The sequence below is a fragment of the Alexandromys fortis genome, unplaced genomic scaffold (genome assembly GCF_014885135.2).
Source record: "Alexandromys fortis isolate MF-2015 unplaced genomic scaffold, M_Fortis_MF-2015_v1.1 scaffold_72, whole genome shotgun sequence".
NCBI classification, from domain to species: Eukaryota; Metazoa; Chordata; class Mammalia; order Rodentia; family Cricetidae; genus Alexandromys; species Alexandromys fortis.
The window spans coordinates 785,417-808,648 of NW_026067969.1; the positions used below are offsets into that span (position 1 = coordinate 785,417).

Consider the following 23,232-nt stretch of genomic DNA (forward strand, 5'->3'; position numbering starts at 1 on the left):
GAAAGGATTCGTGACTGAATGAATAAATAGTGAGAGACCCGAGAGGGAAGCTCAGCAGGACTGCAACAGGGAGCAGGAAGGGAACCCAAGAGCAGAAACTCATTGCATGAGCTTACATCAGATTGGACAGATGAATGTCAATGTCCCAGTCTGAGGAAGAGAGGAGAGAGGGACTGAGGTCCCTCAGAGGTTTCCTGGAGAAGAGCTGGCCAACCATTTAGCCACACTCTTGAGTTCCAGGTTCAATGAGAGCCTATGTTCCCCCCCCCCCCATACACACATACACACACATGCACACACACACATGCACACACACACATTACACACACACACACACAAAGGTAAAGAGTGATTAAGACAGAATGACAACCTCTGGTTTCTCCATGCATGTACACTGGCAAAGCTGCCAGAGGAATAGACTAGTGCGGAAACACATTAGAATCGAGTGTCTGCGTCAGTAGCTTTTCTTACTGTGACCAAATACCTAACAAAAGCAACTTATGAAAGAAAGGGTTGATGTCGACCCCCAATCTGTGAGGCTCCTGTCCATCATGCTGGGAAAGGCGTGGCAGATTTCAGAGCAGTGGGCTCTGCAGCTGGGACTCCTCGCATCTTGACAGGCGGTCAGGCGGCGACACTGAAATGCCAGCAACAGCTTCTTTCTTCCTCTCTGTGTGTGCAGTCCAGGAGGCCTCAGCACATGGGACGGTGACCTCCATTCCAGGTTACACCTCTGGGAAACACCTCAGAGATGCACCCCAAAGACGTACCTAACTGAGGCCAGAGGTGCTCACTTATCTAATTCATTGACAAAGTTAATCACCGCATTATCTTAAGGCACAAGTTTTGGATAATACCAAGTTACAAATTTTATATAGATAAAAATATTTATAAAGTTGTAAGTACAAAGTTATTTTTAAACTTGATGAAAATGTCAACTTAGAGACTCCCAAAGCTTAGGGGACACGAGCAGAATAAAATAAAAAAGCACACACTTTTAATCCCAGCACTTGGGAAGCAGAGGCAGGCAGATCTCTGAGTTCAAGGCCAGCCTGGTCAACAGAGCGATTTCTGGGACAGCCAGAGCTACACAGAGAAACTCTATATTGAAAAACCAAAAGAAAAAAAACAGGAAAACTCATAAAAGAAACTCATACACAGGGATAGCGCACTCTGCACAGCAGAGTCAGTGCTTGGAGCAATAGGAAAAGTCAGGAGCGTGCGGCAGACAGGGATGCAGGGGCCTGTGTTCCGAGATAGGAGGGGCAATCCAGGAGAAGACAAAAGGACATTTTTACACGGTGGAAAGAAACAAAAATCAGGTCAGATTCCAGTCATTGCCCCTTGTAAAGACAACCCATTCCTGCATCTCTATAGTGCACTGGCTTGCGTGCCTGACCTCTTTCATGCTTGTGAAAGTCACTCTTGGGGGATCTCAGTCACTCTTGGGGGTCTCATTCACTCTTGGGGGTCTCAGGCACTCTTGAGACTTATTTGTTCATTTTATTTGATGACCCTGAGAGATTTTTCTTTATCAATAAAAAAGATTTGCTTATTTTGTTTGTGTTTGTGTATGTGGCTGCATGAGCTTGTGTGCACCGGGTGTGTTCAGGTATCCAGAGGCCAGAGGGTGTCAGAATCCCTGGAGCTGGAGTTCCAGGCAGTAGAGAGCTGCCTGATATGGATGCTGGGAACTGAACCCAGATCCTGTGTAAGAGCAGTAGGTATTCTAAAACACTGAGCAATTTCTCCAGCCCATACTTTCTTCACTACTTTTCTTAGCTAGGCTTTCTGGGTGCTGGGATAAAAAACCATGACCAAAAGCAGCATTGGGAGGAACAGGTTTATTTTGGTTTCTAACTCTCAGGTCCCACTCTGCTGTGGGAAGTCAGAGCAGGAACTCAAGACAGAAACCAGGAGGCAAGAACTGAAGCAGGAATTCTGGAGAATACTGCTGACTGGCTTGTCTCCCTAGCTTGTTCAGCTTGCTTCCTTACACAACCCAGGGGCATCTGCCCAGGGTGGGAGTGTCCATATCGGGCTGGGCCCTCCTGCATCCACCATTAATCAAGGACATGTTCTATGGGCATCCTCAGGTGATCTGGATGGAGATATTTTCTCAGTAAGATTCCCTCTTCCTGGGATGTCTCGGGATAATAGCCGCCTAAAGGGCTCTAACAGGCCAGAGCATGGTGATCACGGCTCTGGTAGGCCTTGCTCATCCCTCTTCCTTCTGCCTTATAAAGCTGTTAGGTTACATTCCTAAGATAGCCACCAAGGTCTATTCCCCAGTTTGGTCAATCCTTCCTCCTGAGGCTGACCACCAAGTTCCAGCTCTCAAAGTATTGAGTCAGGGTACTGAGAATTGAGTTCTGATCCTCTGGAAGAGCTGCAATCAGAGGCCACCTTTGGCTCACCAAATTAACATGCCCAACTAAAATGAAACACCTCATCTTAACACATGATTTCCCTTTTCCTTTATAAACTGTCATTTGCCTGTGACCACTTCTGCCTCCTCTCTATCTAGAGGCTGTCCTTGTCGCTCTGGGACAAATGTCTCATCTCTTTCTCCCTCCCCTTCCCCCTCTTCTACCTCCTGCCTTCATCTCTTATTCCCTGCCCTTTGTTCCTCTGGGACAAATACATCTCTTTGTGCTGAGAACTTGGTCTTGGGGTGTCATATGCCAATACTGATCCTTTCACTGTGTATATGTTAGTACATTCAATTCAGCTTAGAGTGTTGTTATAATTTTTTTTAATTCTTTTTTTTTGGTATCTTTTTATAGTAGTTTAAGTAGAGATAAAGATATCTTTATAGGCCAGCTTGTATTCATTTCATGGGCCCGGTTGGCAGGTGGTTCAGCAGAGTCACACCTGATCTGTGAGTGTTTCTGTGCATGTGTGTGCTCAGCTTCTTTACTGTAGCTGTCGGGAGTCAGCTCTGGATACCACCACAGAATGCTGTAGGCTGAGCATTTAAACAACAGAAACGTGTTTCTCATGATTTGGGAAAAAGGTCCTATTAGTTCCAGGGGAGGGTTAACTCTGTGTGTGTGCATAAGTGTGTGTGTGTGTGTGTGTGTGTGTGTGTGTGTGTGTGATAGAGAGAGAGAGATACAAAAAGTCAGATACAAACATAGTAAGACAGACAGATAGAAGGAACAGCTCCTTCTCCTTCATGTTCTTATCAGCGCATCAATCCTATTTTGGCTCTAGCCTCATAACTTCTCCTAACCCGGCCACTCCTCGTACCATCTTGTTGAACTGTGAGGGTGTAGTGGAGATAGTGCAGTGTCTGGTTCACATCTCTTTGGTGGTTTAGGACACACTTATTCCTGGGACTCTCAACTGATCCTTTGCTTTTTGCATCCTACCAGCAGTTAAACTCTGCCTTTCTGGAACATTTATGTAAGTCATGTGCTCTCTGAAGTTGGTGCCTGTTCTTTCAGCTTCTTTTGTGGCGTCTTTTAGCTTGGCCTTGGCTCTTCTCCCCTCTGCACAAGGTTGGACCCCCACAGGACTCTATGAAGCTCTAGACTCCTGAAAGAAGATTCTTTTTATTTTGAAGATTTATTGTATTCTATTTGATGTGTGAGTGTGTGGGTGTGTGTGCATGTGTGCGTGTGTATGTCATGTCTGTGTGGATGCCCTCAGAAGCCAAAACAGGGTACTGAGAATTGAGTTCTGATCCTCTGGAAGAGCTGCAAATTGAGCCATCTCTCCAGCCCCTGGGAAAGATTGCTGTAGGTTAAATTTTAAAGTTTACAGATAATCATTGTATTATCAATACATAAGATTGTAGTAAAATCTTTGTTCTTTCTTTTCTTTTTGATTTTTGAAACAAGGTTTCTATGTGTAGCCTTGGCTGTAGTTGAACTCACTCTCTAGACCAGGATGGCCTTGAATACTCAAGAGATTCCCTTGCTTCTGTCTCTTGAGTGCTGGGATTAAAGGAGTTTGCTGCCACAGCCTGGCAGTATTTTACATGGCAGGTATGGCTGCAGTTTTCGTCTTTAGGGGCAGCATAACTTTTTCAAGGTGGTGAAGAAATTCAGGCACCAACCTAACCAGACTCTCATGGACTTTTTTTTTCCTATACCACCTTCTCTCATTTCCTGTTCCTCTGAGACCCTCCGAAGGTGGCTTCGCCCGTGAGTACTGTCCCTAGAGCTCTTTCCAGTCTGCCGTGGGAGATCCAGGCACAGTCACTGCTTTTCCTGTCTGTTTTCCCCCTGCTGCTTCTCATTCTGTTGTCTTAGGCCTATGTGTTTTGGCTGGAATATACGTTTTAAAATGATTGACAGCATTGATCTGAGGATTAAGATGGGAGTTTTGGAGCAATTGTCTTCTAAGAGATATCTTACTTTTCTTCTGTCAGGTGTCTGGGAGGTCGGCAGCCAGGAGCCATCCTAATCCAGGTTCAAGGTCTGACTCTGGGTCACCAAGCTGGACGGAAGACCATTTCGCTGACGTTTACCCAGGGTCTGGCGTGTGCACCTTTACCCGTCCCCAGCAGGCGCCAGCAGGGAGCTTTATTAGGATGTCTTTTCTGCAGAGACTCAAGCTGTGGACACATTGCACCCGTGGGTCCTCAAGGCTGGCTTGGATTGAGGATGGGGATGGTCGGGGGCTGGGTGAAAAGGAGGCGAAGCGTGAGCTTCACTCTTCTCTGTTCTGGGTCCTGAAGACCTGCAGCCTTGTGCAGAAGTGCGCAGGGCATCTGTGATGATGACCCAGTCTCATGGGGTGGGTGGCTGCGGTCTTGGCTGGAGGCAGGAGGATCCGCCTACCACCTCCCCACCTCTTGAGTATGGTGGGTCTGATAAACCCCACCCAGAACTTCTGCTCCAGTTATTAGCTCCAATGACTTTGTGTTGGATAGCTGAAGCTGCAGACAGCAATGAGGGGAGTCTTGGGGATCAGGCTATGGACAGCAATCATGAGGGGAGCCTTTGGGACCAGGCTGTGGACAGGAATCAGGAGGGGAGTCTTGGGGACCAGGCTACAGACAGTGTTTGAGGGGGTTTAGGGTATTTTTGGTCTAAAGCATCACCTTCAGCTCCCTAACAACCCTCTATACAAAAGGGTTTGTATAAAGGATTGTTTGGCTTGGGGCTTCACCCCAGCTCCTGTCATAAGCTCCCTCCCCTGGGAGTTACCTCAGTCCAAACTCCCCCTCCAAGAAAGCCTGCCAAATGGTGCTGCCTCCCAGGAGGGTCAAGAAAGCCCTCCAAAGGGTATCCCCTCCTCAGGGAAAGTTGAGCCCACTCCCACAGACTATTTAAAGTGCCCCCCAAAGAATGAACATGTGGTCTCTGTGTTTTGTGTGGTCTCCCCTTTTCTCTCTCTTCCCCTTTGCATATTTTTCTGGGGCTACCTGGGAGTTTTCTCATCTATTAAAAATGGGCATCTTTTAATTTGGTTTGATTCAGTTTGATTGGGATTATTTCCATTGGCAGAGAGGTTCCTCTAAGAGAAAATACTTAACAGGGTCTGGCTGAAGTCAGTCAGGATTTGGTCTTAGAGTGCAGACACATAGATGTGGCCCAGCTGGAGATGGATGGAAAATGAATATGTCCAGATAGGGGGACAGCGGGGACAGAGGGACAACTAAACTGGTTGCAGGGCTGCCTGTTAGAGCCAGTGGGAGGTCACAGGCCAGCAAAGCAGAAGGCTGTGTGGCCATTGAAGGTGGGAATGGAGCTTAAAATGAAGTCTTTGGGGGTGGCTTTTTGTATTTTTAATGATTGAGACAAAAGTTGTCTGAAACTACGGTTTCTGGACAGACTCCTTTAACTTGGCCAACCTGGGACTAGGACTTAACCTCAGCTTGGACTTGCACGGATCAGGAGAAGAGAAGCTTGGAAGAATACTGTTCCTGAGGAGGGGAGAAGACAGGGTGGACAGCTTTAGGAGGCTTACTCTGGAACTTGCTGGGGAGTGGGCACTGTGCTGTTGATTAGAACAGGTTCCTGGGCCTCTCTTGCCTCTGCTAGACACCAAGACCAGCACACTTTAACACCGCCCTCCACACTCTGAGTGATTTTGCTTTGTGAGAGGTCAGAATGCTGTCCTGGCAGTTAGTGGCCACCCACACTGAGGCAGTTAGAGTCGTATAAACTGTTTCCTGGTGGGAGATGGCACATCCCGGCCTACTGCACGGTGGCCTCCGGAAGCATGAAGGTGGTGTTTCTGGCGGCCGCTCTTCTTGCTTTGGTTTCTATGTCCCAGGTCCAGGCCCTGTGGCTGGGAAGGCTGGATCCTAAGCAGGTAACAGCCTTCTTGGGCAGCAGGTCCTCGGGCCAGGCCCTACCTTTGAGGTGCACAGCATTTGCATCCCCGAGAGTCAATCTGGATAAGCATGGGTTGAGGGAGTTAGACTGTGTGAAAGGTGAGGGAGTTCTTTAACTGCTCTGAAGGAGGAGAGCCCAGCATCTCAGCCAATGCTTCCCCTAGTTCCTTGGGCCCTGGTACATCCTGGCAATGGCCTCCCGTGCCAAGGACTTCATGGTGGAGAAGGACATGAAGAATGTAGAAGGCGTCCTGGTGACTCTCACTCCGGACAACAAGCTGAGAGTTCTGTCTTCCCGGCAGGGGTGAGTTGGCAACCCCTGAGCTGGGGACTCTGTTTCAGCTTCCTCAGCAAGAGACCTTCCCCAGAGGGGCTGCAGGCTTTGTCTCCCTCCTTCTGAGAGAGGACTGGATTCTGCAGAACAGCTCCTGACTGCATGGTTGGCTCTCCGTGCTCCCCATTCCCTTGTGCTCCCCGGGTTAGTCTCCTCTGTTCCTGAGGTCCCCGCAGTGGAATGTTCCCTGCTTCTGTTGCCCTTTCTTCCTTTCCCTAGTGGGCTCTGTCTGCCTCATCCACTTTCTGCCAGCCTGTGAATCTCTGTCCCTGGCCTCTGAGGGCATGACTTGATACTCCTTTGTTCTTTTTCTCTTTGAGTCTTGTGGAGCGTTTGGTCCTCAGGGCCACTGGCTTAGCTGCAAGCATTGATCTCTTCAGAAGGAGGTCACCAAAGCCTCAGGCCAGTCTAGCCTGTAGGGTCAAGCTGGCCTTGTCTAGTGAAGTAACACACAGCAGTCCCTGAGGCACCTGGTGGGAGCTGTGGGGAAGTGAGATGAATGTCTCTTAAATGTGCCTCATTTGGTGTACCAGGCTGGCTGCTTAGTGAGGACCTGAGCCACTGAGACAGGCAGCAGACAAGGATGACTTTGAACTCATGATCCCCCCACTTCCACCCCTCAGGGCTTGGCATGGCAGGTGTAGCTATTTCTGCACATCTGACTCATGTTTCTGATACTGAGTCACAAACACAAAAACAAAACAAAACAAAACAAAAAACCAAACTAGCTACAGAGCTACTTCCCAGTTTGTTTTCTGATGTTGGGAGGCTTTTGAAAAAACTTATGTGTGTGAATATTCTGCCCGAATGCATGTTTGTGTACCATGTGCATGCCTGATTCCATAGAGGGCAGAAAGGAGCATCAGATCCTCTGACATTGGAGTTAGGAATGGTGGTGAGCTACCGTGTGAGCATTGGGAACCAAAGCCGGGTCTTCTGTGAGACCAGCGAGTGCTCTGAACTGCCTGGCCGTTTCTCCAGGTTCGAGGGGGACTTTGTGTCTCTGAAGTGCCTTTTAGTTTTGTTTTGTGTGCACAGCGGCCTTTGTGTCTGAGGGCTCTGGTTGCCAGGACACAGGGTGGGGGTGGGGGTTTCCTTTCCCTTTCTGTGTCTGGAAGTCTTGAATCTTTGGTGTGTCTAGAACTTGGCCTGGTGAGAAAGTGTGAGGTACACTCAGGTGGCTGTGCAGCCTACATTGCTGAATTATGACTTAGTTTATAACCGTTGTCAGATGTACACGTTTGGGTAAATTTTCTTTGTTTTTAACTTTCTCTTCTGTTCCTGTGATCTGTTCATTGACCCAGACTTTGCTGTGGGTGTGAGGTGCACCTCCTGGTCTGCTGGACCAGCTTGTGCTGTTTTCCTCCAGAGCCTCCCGGGCATTGCTCACTGTAGGTGTCTTGTTCCCAGCTCTGCAGTCATGTTTTGTCTAGCAGATCCTGCTGTGCTTCTCTTGTGTTTTCTCACCTCAGAGGGTGAGGCCTCAGGGGATGTCTGGATAGTGTCTTCTCACTTGAACCACAGGCTGATGTCTCTTGAGTCCTCAGCACCCAACAGTGTGGATCCCTTGGGAAACGAAAGGAATAATGAGTGCCTTTCAGGCCCCAGGGTGGGTTTTCTGGGTAACCCAGGCGTCATGAAATGTGAACCCCCTTTTTGGCCTTCCCCGCTGGCGGGCCTATGTCTGTCTCAGAGGCTTTCCTGCCATTGCTTCCTAGGCCAGATGGTTGTCGTCAGAGCACGGTGGAGCTGCTGAAGCAGAATTCTCGATGGGTGTTTGAGAACCCCTGTGAGTGTGATGCCCCTGGGACCTTCTCACCCGATCACCATGAAGGCCCGCTCCTGTGTATTCCCAGGCTGCAGTTGGCAGGGCCAGGCCTGGCGGGAAGGAGATCACTCTGCTCAAGAGCCCTTGGCACCGTTCTGTGGGTCGATAAAGGATCTGACAGTCAGGGCCCTGGAGTCAATCCTCAGAGGAGAGAGGCCCCTGAACAGAGGTCTTAGGCCTCATTTCCCCACCCCTGTGTGCCCAGATGCACGTGTTTGGGGGGTCCTAGTCTCTATCCCTGGGCTTCTTCATGAGTTAAGAGGGCGGGGTGCCTGGAAAGTAGTGTTCTACCCGCAAAGGATGAGACTGGTAGAGGGTGACCCGCTTGCTCTCAGTCACCCTGGGCTGAGCTGGGGCAAGCAATCATCTGTATGTCTGTCCACCAGCATCTGAGAACTGCTTCTTGCTGGCACAGTGTAGGGGTCAGGGGACTGGGGACAGCTTGAGACCTCTGCTGAAGTTGAATAGGGTTTGGATATGCTCCCCATTTTGACTTACATGATGCTCCAATTCCCCCTGCCGCCCTGGATCTTGCATTTGCTCTCTAGCTATTGGCGTGCTGGATTATCGGGTGCTGGGCACTAACTTCAAGGACTACGCTGTCGTCTTCACACAGCTGGAGTTTGGGGATGAGGCTTTCAACACAGTGGAGCTGTACAGTAAGTGGGGACAGGCAAGGTTGCTAAGGGTCCCTGGTGCCCCAGACATAGGTACTCTGTGTCCATAGCCCCCGGTAGGGAACATACAGGGACAAGCCCCAGCTACCATGAAGTTTGCTAGGGATTGGGGTAAAGAAAGGGTCGGGGGACACAGTCACACTCTCCACACTCTGACCGTCTCTCAGAGGCTGCTCCTTCATGCCCAGGTCGGACAGAGGTGGCTAGCTATGAGGCCATGAAGCTGTTCACCAAATGGAGCCAGGGTCTGGGTTTCCGGGCCCAACAGCAGGCCCAGTTGCGGAAGGACTGTGAGTGTTACTAGTACTGGCCACAGGGGGGCGCAGGCAGTTCTCTCTCTCTCTCTCTCTCTCTCTCTCTCTCTCTCTCTCTCTCTCTCTCACACACACACACACACACACACACACACACACACACACGGAGTGGCTGGGGTGGTGGAGGTGGTTGTCTTCTGCTTCGACTGGTTTGTGGGTGCTTCAGGGGATCACCCACGCCTGTCATACAGTCAAGTCTGGAGGAACAGCCTCCTTAGAAGAGGCTTGTGGGTAGGATCCTGGGAGCTGCTGCAGCCCTGTTCTCACAACTGGCTTGGTTTTTCTTACAGTCACGTGTGCACACAAGATCCTCCAGGTAGGCCACCTTTTTTGCACCACTCTTGGCTCCTTGGGGAGCTGATAGCGCCTGGGGCTTTGGGTGGACCCTCTTCAAAGCCCACGACTCTGCTGGTGGGAAGGTCACTGAAGGTGAGGATGAAGGCTTTCCTAAGCACCTCGCCAACTCTTGCCCTGGTTTTCAGTGACGCCCCGCCCCGGAGATAGCATCACATCCTCACATCCTGGTGGAGGTGGACAGGCACTGTCTTTACTCCGCGGCTAGTGGTGCTGGGTGTTGGTTCTCTGCTCCCCTAGGCTCAGGCTGTGGTTGAAAATAAAGCGACTTCACAAGTAAACCTGCCACAATGTGTCTTCTCTGGGGGTGGGATGGTTCCTGTGCTGTGGAAGAGGACATAGCCAGAGAGCAGACCATGGAACCACAGAGCCAGCTCAGGGACAAAAGAATTTGATACTCTAAAATACCTTGTGAGAATTCTTGAGCCTGAAGACAGGGATGCTGACTTTTCACTGGGGACAGGATGTAGCCACCAAGAATGGCAAAAGCTGAGGTGCCTGGGCTAGACCAGAGCTATATGTCAGAACACTATCAAGACAGCCCTGGACCACCAGAATCCAAGGACCGGGTCCAAACACCTATGTACTACCTAGTAGGAAGAAACACTGAGCGTTGCACAGTAGGAAAGCACAGATAGCATCCGCCAACAACTTATAGGGGGTTAGTATCCACAGGCGGCCTGGCGGGAGGACACAGAATTCACAGACTGGCTGGCAGGGGAGTTAGGTCAGTATCTGTGAGCTTCCCAGCAGGGAGGTGCCCCCAGGGCCCTAGCTCCTCTATACCTAGGCTCTGGCTGTTGGTTGGGTGTGGGCACGGTGGTGTATGGAATTCCCAAAGGCCTGAGCCTATGGGCCCTCATTGCAAATGGGGTATCTGGTCAGGAAATGGTGGAACAAAGTCACCTATTAGAAAGTAACGTGTGTGTGTGTGGGGGGAGTTCAAAGCTTGGGCACACATCAGTTCTCTCTCTCTCTCTCTCTCTCTCTCTCTCTCTCTCTCTCTGTCTCTCTCTCTCTGTCTCTCTTTCTCCTGGCCCAGTCATCAGCAGCTCCTCAGGCACTATAAATAGCCTTCCATAGGGAGTTCCAAAATTTATGCCTAGAGGCCACTGTTTTCATCCCTCTTGTCTGCACACTTGCCCAAGAGTCTAGTCCCAGAAAACACCCTAGGCTTCCGCCTCCCCTCTTTGGCTAGGGTTACGGGAGTCCCAGGGACCCGGTGCTAGGTGAGACAGCCCAGACTGCAATGGTATGCAGATGTGTGTAGTTCTAGCCCTTCGGGAGTGAGGGATGTGAGAACCAGCCTCCATATGGCCTCTGAGAACAGGATGGTATCCATCTTCAGGGACCTCCCAGGCAGGCAAAGTCTCTTGTAACCAACCACGACCTGGGTGAAGTTCTCAGAAGGAGGGGCAGAGCTTGAAGTCACGCCTTCCCGTCCCAGCAGCCCGATTCTCCAAGGTAGGTCTGACACCACAGCAGGACAGGCACGGAAAGATACAGCTTTAAACTCAGAGCTGCTAAGGATGAAGCTGGAAATGGCCCTGGCCACAGCCCTAGCTCTGGCTGTGGTGTCCTGGACAGAGGCGTTTTTCCCTAAGGAGGCCCACGCCCTCAACTGGGGCAAGGTAAGCCTCATGCCCCCTGGTACCTTCATCACGTATTAGGGTTACAGGGTACAAAGGCCACTTAGGACCAGAGTTCCAACTGTGGGGTGATCTGGGATAATGTCCTCAGCAGGAGGGCAGAACACGGCATCTGTTGAGCCCAGCTGTGTTGGTTACCTGTCCTCTCCGGCCACTGCTCCAGCCCTGGGACCTCTTGGAGATACCTCTGCTGCAAAAAACAGTGGGATGGAGGGGCAAGCATTAGAGGTGCCCTGAAGCGGAAGATTGCCGGTGGGGTGGCTGTGGGCGCAGAGGCGAGGTGGACAATCTAAGAAACACACACAGAGTTATTAGGATCAAAGAGTATGCATCAGGGAAAAGCTGGCAGCTAGCGGCCCAGGGACAAGTAGGAGAGAAAGTGGCTGAGCGTCGGTGTTACAGGGAGGCCAAGAGGGAAGGAACCGCTGGGGTGGGTAGGGTAGACACAGCCCGGGCTTCAGACTCCTGGGCACCTGACCAGCTAAGCGCCAGCTTCTCTTCAGCCTGGGACAGGGTAGTGTCCACCTGCAGATACAGATGTGGTCTGGGTCTTGGGAAAGGGCCACTTGCTGGGTCTGTTCTCTAGCTGGGAGCCTGGACGGGCAGCATGGTGCGGCAGCTCCAACACCGTCCTCCCCCGCCGCCCATGCAGTTTTCAGGCTTCTGGTACATTATTGCCATCGCCACGGACACCCGGGGGTTCTTGCCGGCTAGGGACAAGAGGAAGCTGGGGGCGTCTGTGGTGAAGGTGCACAAAACAGGACAGCTCAAGGTGGTCATCGCCTTCAGCCGGTGAGGGGACACGATGTGGCAGTGGTCCTGGTACGCCCTTTGCAGATTGGCCAGGGGCAGCCTCTCTCTGGGAAGAAGGGGCCGACAGTAAGCAGAGTGGGGTCCCCAGACAGATGGTTTCACTACTTCTTCCTTCCCTGAGACCTAAGGGCTGATTTTGGGGGAAATACATGGCACGGGGGAAGGGATGCTGGGAGTGGACCCCACCCAAACTGGCCACCCTGACCCCTGACCCCCACCCCTAGGCTCCAGGGGCAGTTGTGAGTAGAGCTGGAGAAGTTGGTGGTGGAAGGTGGTGGAAGGTGGCCTTCTGGCTACAGCTCCTCACATCTGTCCCCCAGGCCTCAGGGGTGTCAGTCCATGGAGACGACCCTGAAGAAGGATAGAAAGAAGCCTGTGTTCAGGAATACCTGTGAGTAAGATGCCTGGGCCATGGGAAACTGAGCCAGTGGCCGGACACCCAGGATGGGCGAGCAGGGTGGCTGAGGTCCCACAACTGGCTGAGTGACCTGGCCTGGGAGGTGAGGCCCATGAGGAAAGACCGTGCTGGACCAGCTGATGTGTTGGGCACCAGATTCTGTACTGTGGGTGGGCATGGGTGTCCAGGCACCAGTGGCTGCTGTGCTTCTCTTGTAGTGAAGGGGATAAAGGGTTTCCATGTGCTGTCCACCGACTACACGTACGGCCTGGTCTACCTCCGCTTGGGCCGTGCAGGCAACAACTACAAGAGCCTGCTGCTCTTCAGTGAGTACGCTGTGTGGTCACCTGTGGGTGTCAGCACCATGGTGGTGGAGGGCTCAGGGACCAGAGACACAGAGGTGAGGGAGGGTGAAGAGGAGGAAAGGCTGGCCAATGGGGAGGGAGGGCGGTTGGTGAAGGGCCATCTGAGAAGGGCTGTGTGTAGGGTTGGAGGTGGCAGCTGCAGAGTCAAGGGGAGACCCTCACCAGGAGGGTCTAGATGCAGGGGCTGCAGGATAGGACAGCCTTGTGTGTTAGTGTTGGGATGCTGCCTCAGAGGAGGTTGAGGTGCGGGCTGTGAGTGCTGAACTCTGGGAAATGGAGGCTTAGGATAGGTGGCCTGATCCAGTGTGAACAAAGGGAGTGTTTAGGGAAAGCATTAGGGAGGGGGAGGAAGTGAGGTGGCCAGGAGGAGGGGCACCGAGCCTGGGCTGCAGAGGGGGTCTGTGGACAGAGCAGAGGAGAGGCATGTTTTGAATGCAGCCAACCTGGATATGCCCGGGGGAGGGCTGTTTGTAGGGACAGACTGCAGGGTGACCCTATCTCCTAGCCTTGGAAATGGGGCCCAGGCACAAAATGACAGTGAAGGAGAGCATGAAAGATTAGGATACCACCCTCCAAATGTCTAAGGGGCACTCCTGCTGCTGTGATTCTGTCCCCAACTCAGACAGACAGAACATCTCCAGCTTCCTGAGTCTGCGAGAGTTCCTGGACACGTGCCATATCCTGCGGCTCACCAAGCAGGCCACCATTCTTCCGAAAGACGGTACTACACAGCCTCGGGCTCTTATTGTCATGTCCCCCATTCTGCCCCATGAAACAGCTGGTTCACGTAGGAAATGTGGGTGCGTGTGTGTGCATGTGCATATGTGTGTGTGCATGTGTGTGTGTGTGCATGTGCATATGTGTGTGCATGTATGTGTGTGTGTGTGCCTGTGTGTGTGTGTGCATACCCGTGTCTGGCCACGTGGTCTGCAAAGTCAACTGAGAAGATGCCTAGATGTCCTCATCCCCGGTGCCTGTGGGCTTCCTGCCAGCATTGGGTGTGCAGCGTCCCCAGCAGACCGAGACAGCTCCCAGAGCATACAGACTCCAGTCGACACTCCAAATGGAGACCACACAGCTCTACCCTCTTTAGAGTCCAGGGCAACCAGGGCAAGGAGCCTCATATGAATTCATGACAGAGGTGGCTGCCAGGCCCCTCAGCACCGTGTTCTTGCCCACAGATTCCTGTGCACACACAATCCTGCCGTGACAGCCAGTCATCCTCCGCTCACCCCTTTGCCTTGAGAGTCTTCCAGATGCTGGAATGCTGTTCCAGGTGGTGGCTGTGGCATTCAGTGGGTGTTGGGTGACTGTAGCCCAGTGATGACTGACTGCACAGAGCCCGAGCTGTGACTGCTGCCTTTGCATCCTCCAATCCCAGCAAACTCCCACCTGCCTGGCCAAGTCTGACGCTCACCCTCACTTCACCCTGGGGAGGCTGAGCATAGACCATAGGCTCATCCCATTTTGTTCCTTTCTTTGAAACTGGGCTTCTTTATTTTGGGAGCTAGAGAGATGGCTCAGTGGTTAACAGTGCATACTGCAAGAGAACTCAAGTTTCGCCCCCAGCGTCCATATTGAGGGTCTCACAAACACCTGTAACTGCAGCTCCAGGGGATCCAACAGCCTCTTCTGGCCTTTGTGGGCATTGCACACACACACACACACACACACACGTACCACCTGCCCAGAGATACATTCAATTACAAATAAAAATCTTTTAAAAGTTTTTATTTTCATATGTACTTTTTTTTGCCTCCATAGGGATGGGATTAAAGATGTGCACCATCATGCCAAGCTCTGTGCATATTCTTAATTATACTTTGCTCTCATTCATTCTCCTTCCCCCGCCTCCCTCTTGCTTTCCGCTTTCATGTTTCAACCTTCCTACATTTCCTCTTCTTATGTTTTCCTGGTTTTCTACTTTCATGACACATACACTAAAATCTAGACCTTGGGGCTGGGGAGATAGCTCACGAAGAGCACATGCTACTCTTCCAGAGCATCCAAATTCAGCTCTCAGAAGCCATGTCAGGCTTTTGGGTCAAGGGCATTTATTTGTACGTGACTTTTGGCTTATGAATGAAAACAGGAGCCCGGGAGCCCGGATTCAGAAGAAGGCAGTCGATGTCAGGCCCAACTCCACACTTCCTGGGAAGGATCTAAAGCTCAATGTGTCGGGGGAGGATGGCAGCTGACATTAGAAATGGCCCTACAGCCTTCTGGGAAGGAGTCAGGAGTTAAATATGGTGGGGTTCTGAGCACCCCTCTAAGCCTTAAGGTCCAGGAATGTCATAAGGAACTGAGCTTGGGGTTCCTGTCTCTTCCTCTGATATCTTTGGTTCTTAATGATAGATGGTGGTCACTGCAGAGCCAAGGACAGCTATGCCCTGCCATCTGACCTTAGCAATCTCTAGATTGTTGTTTCATTAGGGTGGGTGAGACCACCCTGTTCTAGGGGCTTCAGACTCCTTGTTTTCTTGGATTGTAAGCACTCAGGACGGATGCTTTCTACTGCTGGGCTCTACCAGTGATGAGGGAGAAGGAGGAGCAGTGGGGGAGGAGGGAAGAGGAGGGGATGAGAGGAGAGGAGGAAGAGAAGGGGGAAGAGGAGAAGTGGGGAACAAGAGGAGGAGCAGCTGGGGAGACATTGGGAAGAGGGAGCCATGGAAGGTCCAGAGGGCAGAACATGAGTCAGTCAGTAGATCAGGGTGCCTAGGTAAGCCCCACAGGGTAGACTCACAGAATCTATCCCTCTGTCCTTGAAGGTAGCCTCTCTTGAAGCAACAAGCTGGTTGGGGACAGAGTTGGTCTCAAGTCACATAGAACCAGTCTTGCAAATCTTCGTGCTGTTTGCCACAGCCTGACCTGGATCTCATATGACCCTGATAAGGTTAGATCCACCCAGGGCCACTGTGGCCTCAGGAGTGCTTTAGACGCTCTTTCCCTGACTCACTTCACAGAGGCAGTGGCAGAGCTGGGGAGCTGGAGAGAGAGCCATCCTCAGTAAGATCACTGATGAGTCTTATATAATCATAATACCAGCCCCAGGATGCTGGTTGCTGTGGAGACGGAATTGAATCCTCAAACTGTGTTTATTCGGAGAACCTAGAGGCAATGTAAAGGAAAGGAGCATTCTGGAGAAATGCTAGGGGCAGTGGACTGGATGCATGTGTGCCCCCAGGTGCATGTGTGTTCCCAGGTGCATGTGTGCCTCCAGGTGCGTGTGTGTGTGTCCCCAGGTGCATGTGTGCCCCCAGGTGCGTGTGTGTCCCCAGGTGCATGTGTGCCCCCAGGTGCGTGTGTGTGTGTCCCCAGGTGCATATGCGCTCCAGGTGTGTGTGCCTCCAGGTGCGTGTGTGCCCCCAGGTGTGTGTGCGCTCCAGGTGTGTGTGCCCCCAGGTGCGTGTGTGCCCCCAGGCCTCGAGGGAAAAGACAGGGGAAAACAGCGACAACACAAAGCTCAGAGACAAGGCTGAGCATCTAGCCAGAAGGACAAGATTTTGGAATGAGTATTGCCCATGTCCTGGTTTCCTATAAAGTAAACCATTGAGAGATAGCACAGACAAAGCTGTCTCCCCTGGCTTCCCGGATTGCCAGCTCTCGGGTATAGCACAATGCAAAGAATCCATTCTGGTCTCTGCTCATTGCGTTTGCAGTGACAGACAGCAGGAATTACTGCATTCCAGAGACACATGTAGGTGAACCTATGCTTGTGTGTAACATGACAGATGGGAGGACACAGGTGTCTCACAGGTGTCCCCTCAGTGTCCATGTGGAGCTCTGGCTTGCAGTGGGATGATGGGGAGAGGGACCCTGTGGAAGGTTTGTATTAGATGAGGCTGGGAAGGTGGGTTCTTGTGATGGGAATGAATCAGTGCTCTGCCACATGAGGACACAACGAGGTGACCCCTACCAACTGGGAAAAGACTTTCTTTAGAACTCTTTCCTATGGGAGCCCTCTTGGACCATCACCTCCAGAACTTTGAGACATAAATGCTGTTTAGGCCTCTGTCTAGGGTCCTAGGCTATGGCATCCCCAGCTGACAAATCCACACCCATGAGCCCACCTTAAATCCACGAGCTCTCTCAGCTTTTCCTGGGGACTCAGACTCTGAGGAACCCTCTTGGATGGCATCATCCCACTTCCCGTTCTGAGTGTGTGTGGGTGATGACAGCCCTTCCTGTTGGGAGGAGGAGAGACGTGGGATGACAGAGGGAGCCTCAATCACCGGACTGGACACCGTGTTCTGATGGAGGAAGAATAAAGACTCTGTGGTGAAAGAGACATTACTTTGAGCTCAGCCCACAGGTCCAGAGCCTCCGGGATCTCTTCCTGCTTCCTAGATCAACATGACCCCTGATTCCCACCCCCACCATAATCTGGATGTCTGCATTTCTGAGTGAGAAGCAAGGTAAACTACTCCCAGCTTCTTGAAAGCCCTGACTGCTACTCGCAGGGCTGGGGTTTCTGTATTTCTTCTCTTTGCTAAGCCACAGGGCAGGAGCAGGTCTCAGTGACTTTATTCTGTAGAGACAGCTCTAAAAGTGAGTGGCTGCAGACAGCCACTGACAAGTTTGCACGCACACACACACACAGCAGTGCACACCTATGTTCATGTGTGCATTGTATGCTGACAAACAACTTCATTAGCACATATGATATATAGGCAGAGAATGCAGAACCTCATGTCAACACAGGCACATGTAATGCACATACCCCATCTTGGGCACAGAGCATACTCACAGTGGATCACACACCTGCATACAACCTCTAGATATATGCATATGTGCAGAGTGTACATATGTACACCTGCACCCTTACACAGGCACATGTATTTACACAGTCAACATGCATACACAATATGTGTATATACAGTACACACATTCATTCACGTGAGTACATATTCATCCATGCACATATAATTCTGCACACAAGTTCACATACACTACTGCTCACCCCATGTCTCGCTCAGGGCAGAGTCTGCTGTGTTAGTTTGCAATGGAGGAGGGGTTGTTCAATGCCCCCGCCCTTTCCAGAAAGACTGGATGTCTGGAAGGTCCTGTTTTCCAAGGGCATCAACACTCTGCTGGGCTGAGGTCTAGGGTGGGATAGTGGTCAGTGGAGCATCTTGGTGTCTAACGTAGGGAATGACCCAGAACCACAGTAGCAGAGCCACAGGTTCGGTCAGTCTTCCTCTAGTCCTAGCAGGTCCCTATATGGGCCCAGGAACCAAGGAGACCCAAGTTTAGGATGGTCCAGTGACGTTGACACCATCTGTTAGGAACCGTTACTCTCTTTGCTAAGGGGCAGCCTGACAGCTGCATAGAGCCAGAGACTGGCGGATGAGCCTCGGGGAGGGAACCGTCGCAGGAAGCTTGATGGTGCCAGACGTGCCAGAGGAGCAGCAGAAGGCAGCTGACTTTAGAGTGTCAGCTCACAAGGAGGAGAATCCCTGATGGGTGGGTTATGGATAGGAAAGGCCCAGGACCACAGACCCCAGAACGTCCTTTGCTTCTGCTGAGCCTTCACACGGTTGCTGCTGCCATCTTTCTCCGGCATCTGGTGTGGTGTGAATGGGTGTGGGGGATCCCACTGCCTGCAATGGGTGCGTTTATCTCATGGGAACATCCCATTGTACTGGACGGCTTTACCTGTGGATTATTATGAAGATAATTTCTTCTTAATCTGTATGCGTGATTGATATTAATGTTAGTTTAAATAGAGTTTTGATGATTAAAAATAAAACAAGGAAGTGTCACCCAGCTAGAACACGTGAGTTTCTATTGAGGAGTTGCATAGGCTGTGGCTTAGGTTAATGATTAACAAAAACACTTGAAACCAGGCGGTGGTGGCGCACGCCTTTAATGCCAGCACTTGGGAGGCAGAGGCAAGTGAGTTCAAGGCCAACCTGGTCTACAGAGTGAGTTCCAGGAGAGCCCGGACTGTTACAGAGGGAAACTCTGTCTCGAAAAACAAAGCAAAATAACTCAAAACAAACAAACAAACAAAACAAAACAAAAAAGTCCCACTTGAGTTCCTGTAGCCCAGCTTCCTTAAATTCTTAGAACCTTAATGTCGGGAGATGTGTTCACAGGTTTCAGAGTGCATCACAGCTCAAACGAAGCTTCGAAAATAAAGTTAGGCTAAGATGTTTTTGTTAAGTATCTTTGGGGTGAAAAACCCAAGAAGACAATCTAAACTTTGAGAAAGGCACAGAGTTGAATGAGGAACTCATTAAGGTCAGGGAACAAGAACAATGCAACCCAGAGCCAGGTGGCGGCGGCACACACCTTTAATCCCAGCTCTTGGGAGGCAGAGTCTCTTCCTTTTCCAGCTCCCTCTTCTTCCTACTTCTCCCCTTACCCCCCTTCTCTCTCTCTCTCTCTCTCTCTCTCTCTCTCTCTCTCTCTCTCTCTCTCTCTCTCTCTCTCTCTCTCATCCGCCATCGCGTGGCTCCCTACCCCAGGACCAGCTGCCTTTGGAGATCTGTGGCGTGGTCTCATGGTGTGCCCATCTGTCTGTCTCTCCTCGTGGCCTGCTGCAGCCACTTGGGCAACTGCGCTGTCCCTGCCTGGGACTGGCTGCTCTCAGAACCCGCTGTTTACTGCCTGCTGCCACATGGCCCACTGCCATCACTTAAGGGACCTGCAGCATTTCTGCCGCTGCAGCTGCCAGGGATCCTGCAGCATTTTTAATTAATCCGTTACATCCATAGTAGCACATTTCCCAATAATCACTTGGTGGAATTCATGCTTGTCCACTGAAGAGGAGATGAGCATACATGGTCTACTCTTTGGCAGAAAGGATAGAGCTCTGACCTCTGACACATGCTAAACACTTGTAGGTCTGGAAAATGCTCAGGGCAGAAGCCACAGCCTCCGTGACAGGGCACACAATAGCTGGAGGCACCTGGCAACTAGAGCTGGAAGCTGTGAACCAGCTCCGGGCTTTTCTTCTTAAGAAGTTAAGCCAGCAGACACAGATATGAAGTTGGCTCTGCAGTGATGCAGAAAATGGAATAATTGTCTGATACCCACTTCCCCGTGGAAGAGCCAAGCCATCTGAAGCCAGCACAGCTCGGGTATGAGGTTGGCTCTCCACAGATGCAGATAACTGTGTAATGGAGACTCACTTCCCTGTGGAAGGGCCAAGCCAGCTGAAGCCGGAATGCTGTAGATCTGAGACTGGTGCTCACGGGAAGCACTGTACAGTTGTTTGGGGTGAGGACTTCCACAGTGTCATTGATGAGTGTGTCTTTTGCTGATGTTTGAAAGGTTGGTCACTATGCTTTAAAGACACGTCCTGTTGCCTGTCACGGCTCCTTACTCAGGGCTGCTTATGACGGTTCAGGGGGCCACTCTGAGCTCCACATCTCCCGACTCCTCACTATCCTCCACTTCCCTGTCACTGACATCCACATCACTCTAATTGTTCCTTATGGTACAGCTGTCCTTTGACACACAGCTTCAATACCGGGCACCGCTTGCCTCGCAAGCTTAGCCCACTGCCTGAGCCTCTGCTTTCTGGACTGGAATCCAGGTATTGGGTCAGCTTTTGTGCTGTCATACGGGACCTGGATGTTCTCTGACTCTGTTCAAGGGCTCACTGGGCAGGCTTCTCCTATAGGTCTTCCTCTAGGGTTCTCAGACATACCCAGTGTGTTTCTCCATGTTTGTCTGAGATATCCCCTATGTGTTTTTCTAGTCAGCCCCAACAGCATAGACAGGGGCAAGTCACCGTGCCAGAGCCTCCTTGGAGCTGGGGGTGGGGTGGGTGTGATTACCAGCGTGGACCCTGGTCTGAGGTAGAGGATGGAGGAGGAGCAGATGTGTGATGCCATCAACAACGCCATCGTCAGTGCCACCTTCGGCCACAATGGACTCTGCTTTCCCGCACCCATTTCGTCCCAACGTTCACATCTGCCCAGTCCTTCTGTGTATACTTGACTCACAGGTCCACACAGTGCTGGGGAAGCCTAACAGAGCACACAGGACGTGCGAGAAGAGCCTCAAACAGCCCTCTTAGTATTTGATAGGACTATTAGGCTGGAGTTCCAGCCTCCTGCTCACCCACCCCATCTTCAGAGTGAGGACAGTGGGAACCCCAGGGAGGAGATCTGGGCTCCTAGTGTGGATTTATCCTTAAGTGAAGCCTCTTCCTCCCCATTGGCTCATGGGGCCTGGGATGGCCCAGGCCCATCAGGGCCCCACACTGACCCCTTGGGGAGCCTGACCATGGCTTTCAGATCCTGCACCTTCCCTTCTTGGGAGCAACTTTCCAGAACAAAGGTGTGAGAAGTCCCAGCATGGATGTCCCAGGATGAGGCAGGCAAAGCTTCAGCCAGACCATGACCATGGACATCACTTAGCATCCAATTGCTACCCAGGTTGGGCAACTTCCAATCACGTTTCTGTCTTTGTGATATTTGCTGTGACAGGACACAAGCTGTCCTACAAAGTGTCCTTGTATCCAGGTAAGCAAGGGCCTGGGAGAAACTGAAGGAGAAAACAAGGTGGTAAATTCAACCTTTCCCTCGGTGTGGCCGTGTCTGCACAGAGGACCATCTGGGACTGGTCCTGGTCCAAGAGGCTACTGTCCACTCCTTCTGACTTCAAGCCTATGTCACACAGCCCCTGCTGGCCTTGGCCTTTCCACATCCCAGTCCCGTGCACCTTCCCTCTCTCCTCAGAACCACAAATTCTGCCCCCCCCTTTCAGGGAATGAGCAGGCCCAGTTCCTCACACTGGGTCCTCCCACTAGGCTCAACTGCACACTAGAGGATTTGTTCCCTTTGCAAACATCCACTCCTCACTCAACAAATGGCAGATTTGTTGCTTCCTCCAGAATCCCATCAGATGGTTGCAGGGAATTCACAAAGCCCCAAGTTAACTGTTAAGAAAAAATCCTAAGAAGGTGCAGCCTTGCAGGCGCTAAGAAATCCAATTAGGTCAGATCAAACCAATTGAAAATGCCCATCATTTTATTAAGTACAGCGCTCTCGGGTGGCCGAGTGCGTGGCGGGGAGACAGGAAAAGGGGGAGCGCATGCAAACCCGGAACCACGTGCTTCTCCTCCGGGAGCCAACTTAAATATCCCGTGGGAGTGGTTCTGACCCTCCCCCAGGGAGGGGTCAGGACCTGGCATGCTGGGATTTGGAGTCCAGACTCCCAGCTCAGGGGGGCTGGGATAGATGCCAGGGGCTGGGCGACGCTCCAGACGTAACATTAACAATTCCATGCCATTAGCTGTGTTCAGTCAGGAGTGTGCAATCACCACCAACAGCTGGTTCCAGGGCATTCAACCCCCACAATAGACCCTCGCTTGTGAGCAGTCCCCTCCATCACTGCTCTGGAAACTGACAGTCTGCGTTCTGTCCCCATGGACAGGCCCCTGATGGGCAATTTTGTCTGTCTGTCTGTCTGTCTGTTTAGAGATAGGGTCTCTAGGGTCTCATTATGTAGCCTGGGATGTCCTGGGACTTGCTCTGTAGACCAGACTGGCCTCAGATTCACAGAGATCCATCTGCCTCAGCTTCCTGAAGGCTGGGATTAAAGGCATGTGTCTCCTGACATTTTTGTTTTGTTTTTGAGATAGGGCTTCTCTGTGGTGTAGCAGCCCTGGCTGTCCTGGAACTCACTCTGTAGACCAGGCTGGCCTTGAACTCACAGAGATCTGCCCACCACTGCCTCCAGAGTACTGGCGTTAAAGGTGTGTGCCATCATCACCTGCCAGCTGACAGTTGTATAGTTGGAGTCCTGCAGCTTGTCTGTGTGTCTATTCCCTGCAGGTCGTTCACCCTTCAGTGTGGTTCAGAGGTTCCTGCCTTTCATGACTAGATCCTTTCCTACTGCACGGAGGGAACCACACTCTGAGGAGCTGTTCCTGACACCGAAGGAGTCTTGAATAAACTCTGTAGTTTTACTAGCTTTTCGTTGATTTTTAGCAACACTAATTCAGGAGAGCACACAGCTGAGAAGCGTGTTATTAGTCTCTTTACAATTAGACAGTTCTGCTGGAGATAACGCCTCTGACCACCCAGGCCCAGATTACTTCCTAGGGACTTGGCAGCCCTCTGTGAAATCACTTGTTCCTCTCTTTTGCCTGTGTGGGTGTCTGATGGATGACGTCAGGTGCTTGACACCCTGTGTTTAGACTGTGGTACTGCCACTCTCTTCTGATCGTGAGTCACACAACAAATCATGACC

General features: G+C 51.5%; 2 protein-coding genes across 3 annotated transcripts; both read left to right on the forward strand.

Moving 5' to 3' along the window:
• The first annotated feature begins 4,609 nt into the window (after positions 1–4,609).
• Lcn6 (lipocalin 6) lies at positions 4,610–10,068 on the forward strand. Its single transcript, XM_050155345.1, has 7 exons — positions 4,610–6,270; positions 6,457–6,596; positions 8,345–8,415; positions 9,003–9,113; positions 9,320–9,421; positions 9,736–9,761; positions 9,928–10,068. The coding sequence occupies exons 1-7, from the start codon at positions 6,178–6,180 to the stop codon at positions 9,928–9,930; spliced, it is 546 nt and encodes a 181-aa protein (XP_050011302.1). The 5' UTR covers positions 4,610–6,177; the 3' UTR covers positions 9,931–10,068.
• Positions 10,069–11,204: 1,136 nt separating this feature from the next.
• Lcn10 (lipocalin 10) lies at positions 11,205–14,700 on the forward strand. Of its 2 annotated transcripts, XM_050155247.1 has the most exons (6): positions 11,205–11,430; positions 12,101–12,240; positions 12,582–12,652; positions 12,877–12,984; positions 13,646–13,744; positions 14,205–14,700. In XM_050155247.1, exons 1-6 carry the CDS (start codon positions 11,329–11,331, stop codon positions 14,231–14,233), a joined length of 549 nt encoding a protein of 182 aa, XP_050011204.1. In that variant the 5' UTR covers positions 11,205–11,328; the 3' UTR covers positions 14,234–14,700. The 2 variants fall into 2 exon arrangements, with proteins under 2 accessions (XP_050011204.1, XP_050011202.1); XM_050155245.1 differs by having other exon boundaries at positions 13,646–14,700.
• The last annotated feature ends 8,532 nt before the right edge of the window (positions 14,701–23,232 follow it).

Coding starts and splice junctions, on each gene's coding strand:
- Lcn6 (XM_050155345.1), top strand. CDS start 6,178: ATGAAGGTGGTGTTTCTGGCGGCCGCTCTTCTTGCTTTGGTTTCTATG. Junction 6,597..8,344: donor GTTCTGTCTTCCCGGCAGGG/GTGAGTTGGCAA, acceptor ATTGCTTCCTAG/GCCAGATGGTTGTCGTCAGA. Junction 9,422..9,735: donor GGCCCAGTTGCGGAAGGACT/GTGAGTGTTACT, acceptor TTTTTCTTACAG/TCACGTGTGCACACAAGATC.
- Lcn10 (XM_050155245.1), top strand. CDS start 11,329: ATGAAGCTGGAAATGGCCCTGGCCACAGCCCTAGCTCTGGCTGTGGTG. Junction 11,431..12,100: donor ACGCCCTCAACTGGGGCAAG/GTAAGCCTCATG, acceptor CCGCCCATGCAG/TTTTCAGGCTTCTGGTACAT. Junction 12,985..13,645: donor CAAGAGCCTGCTGCTCTTCA/GTGAGTACGCTG, acceptor TCCCCAACTCAG/ACAGACAGAACATCTCCAGC.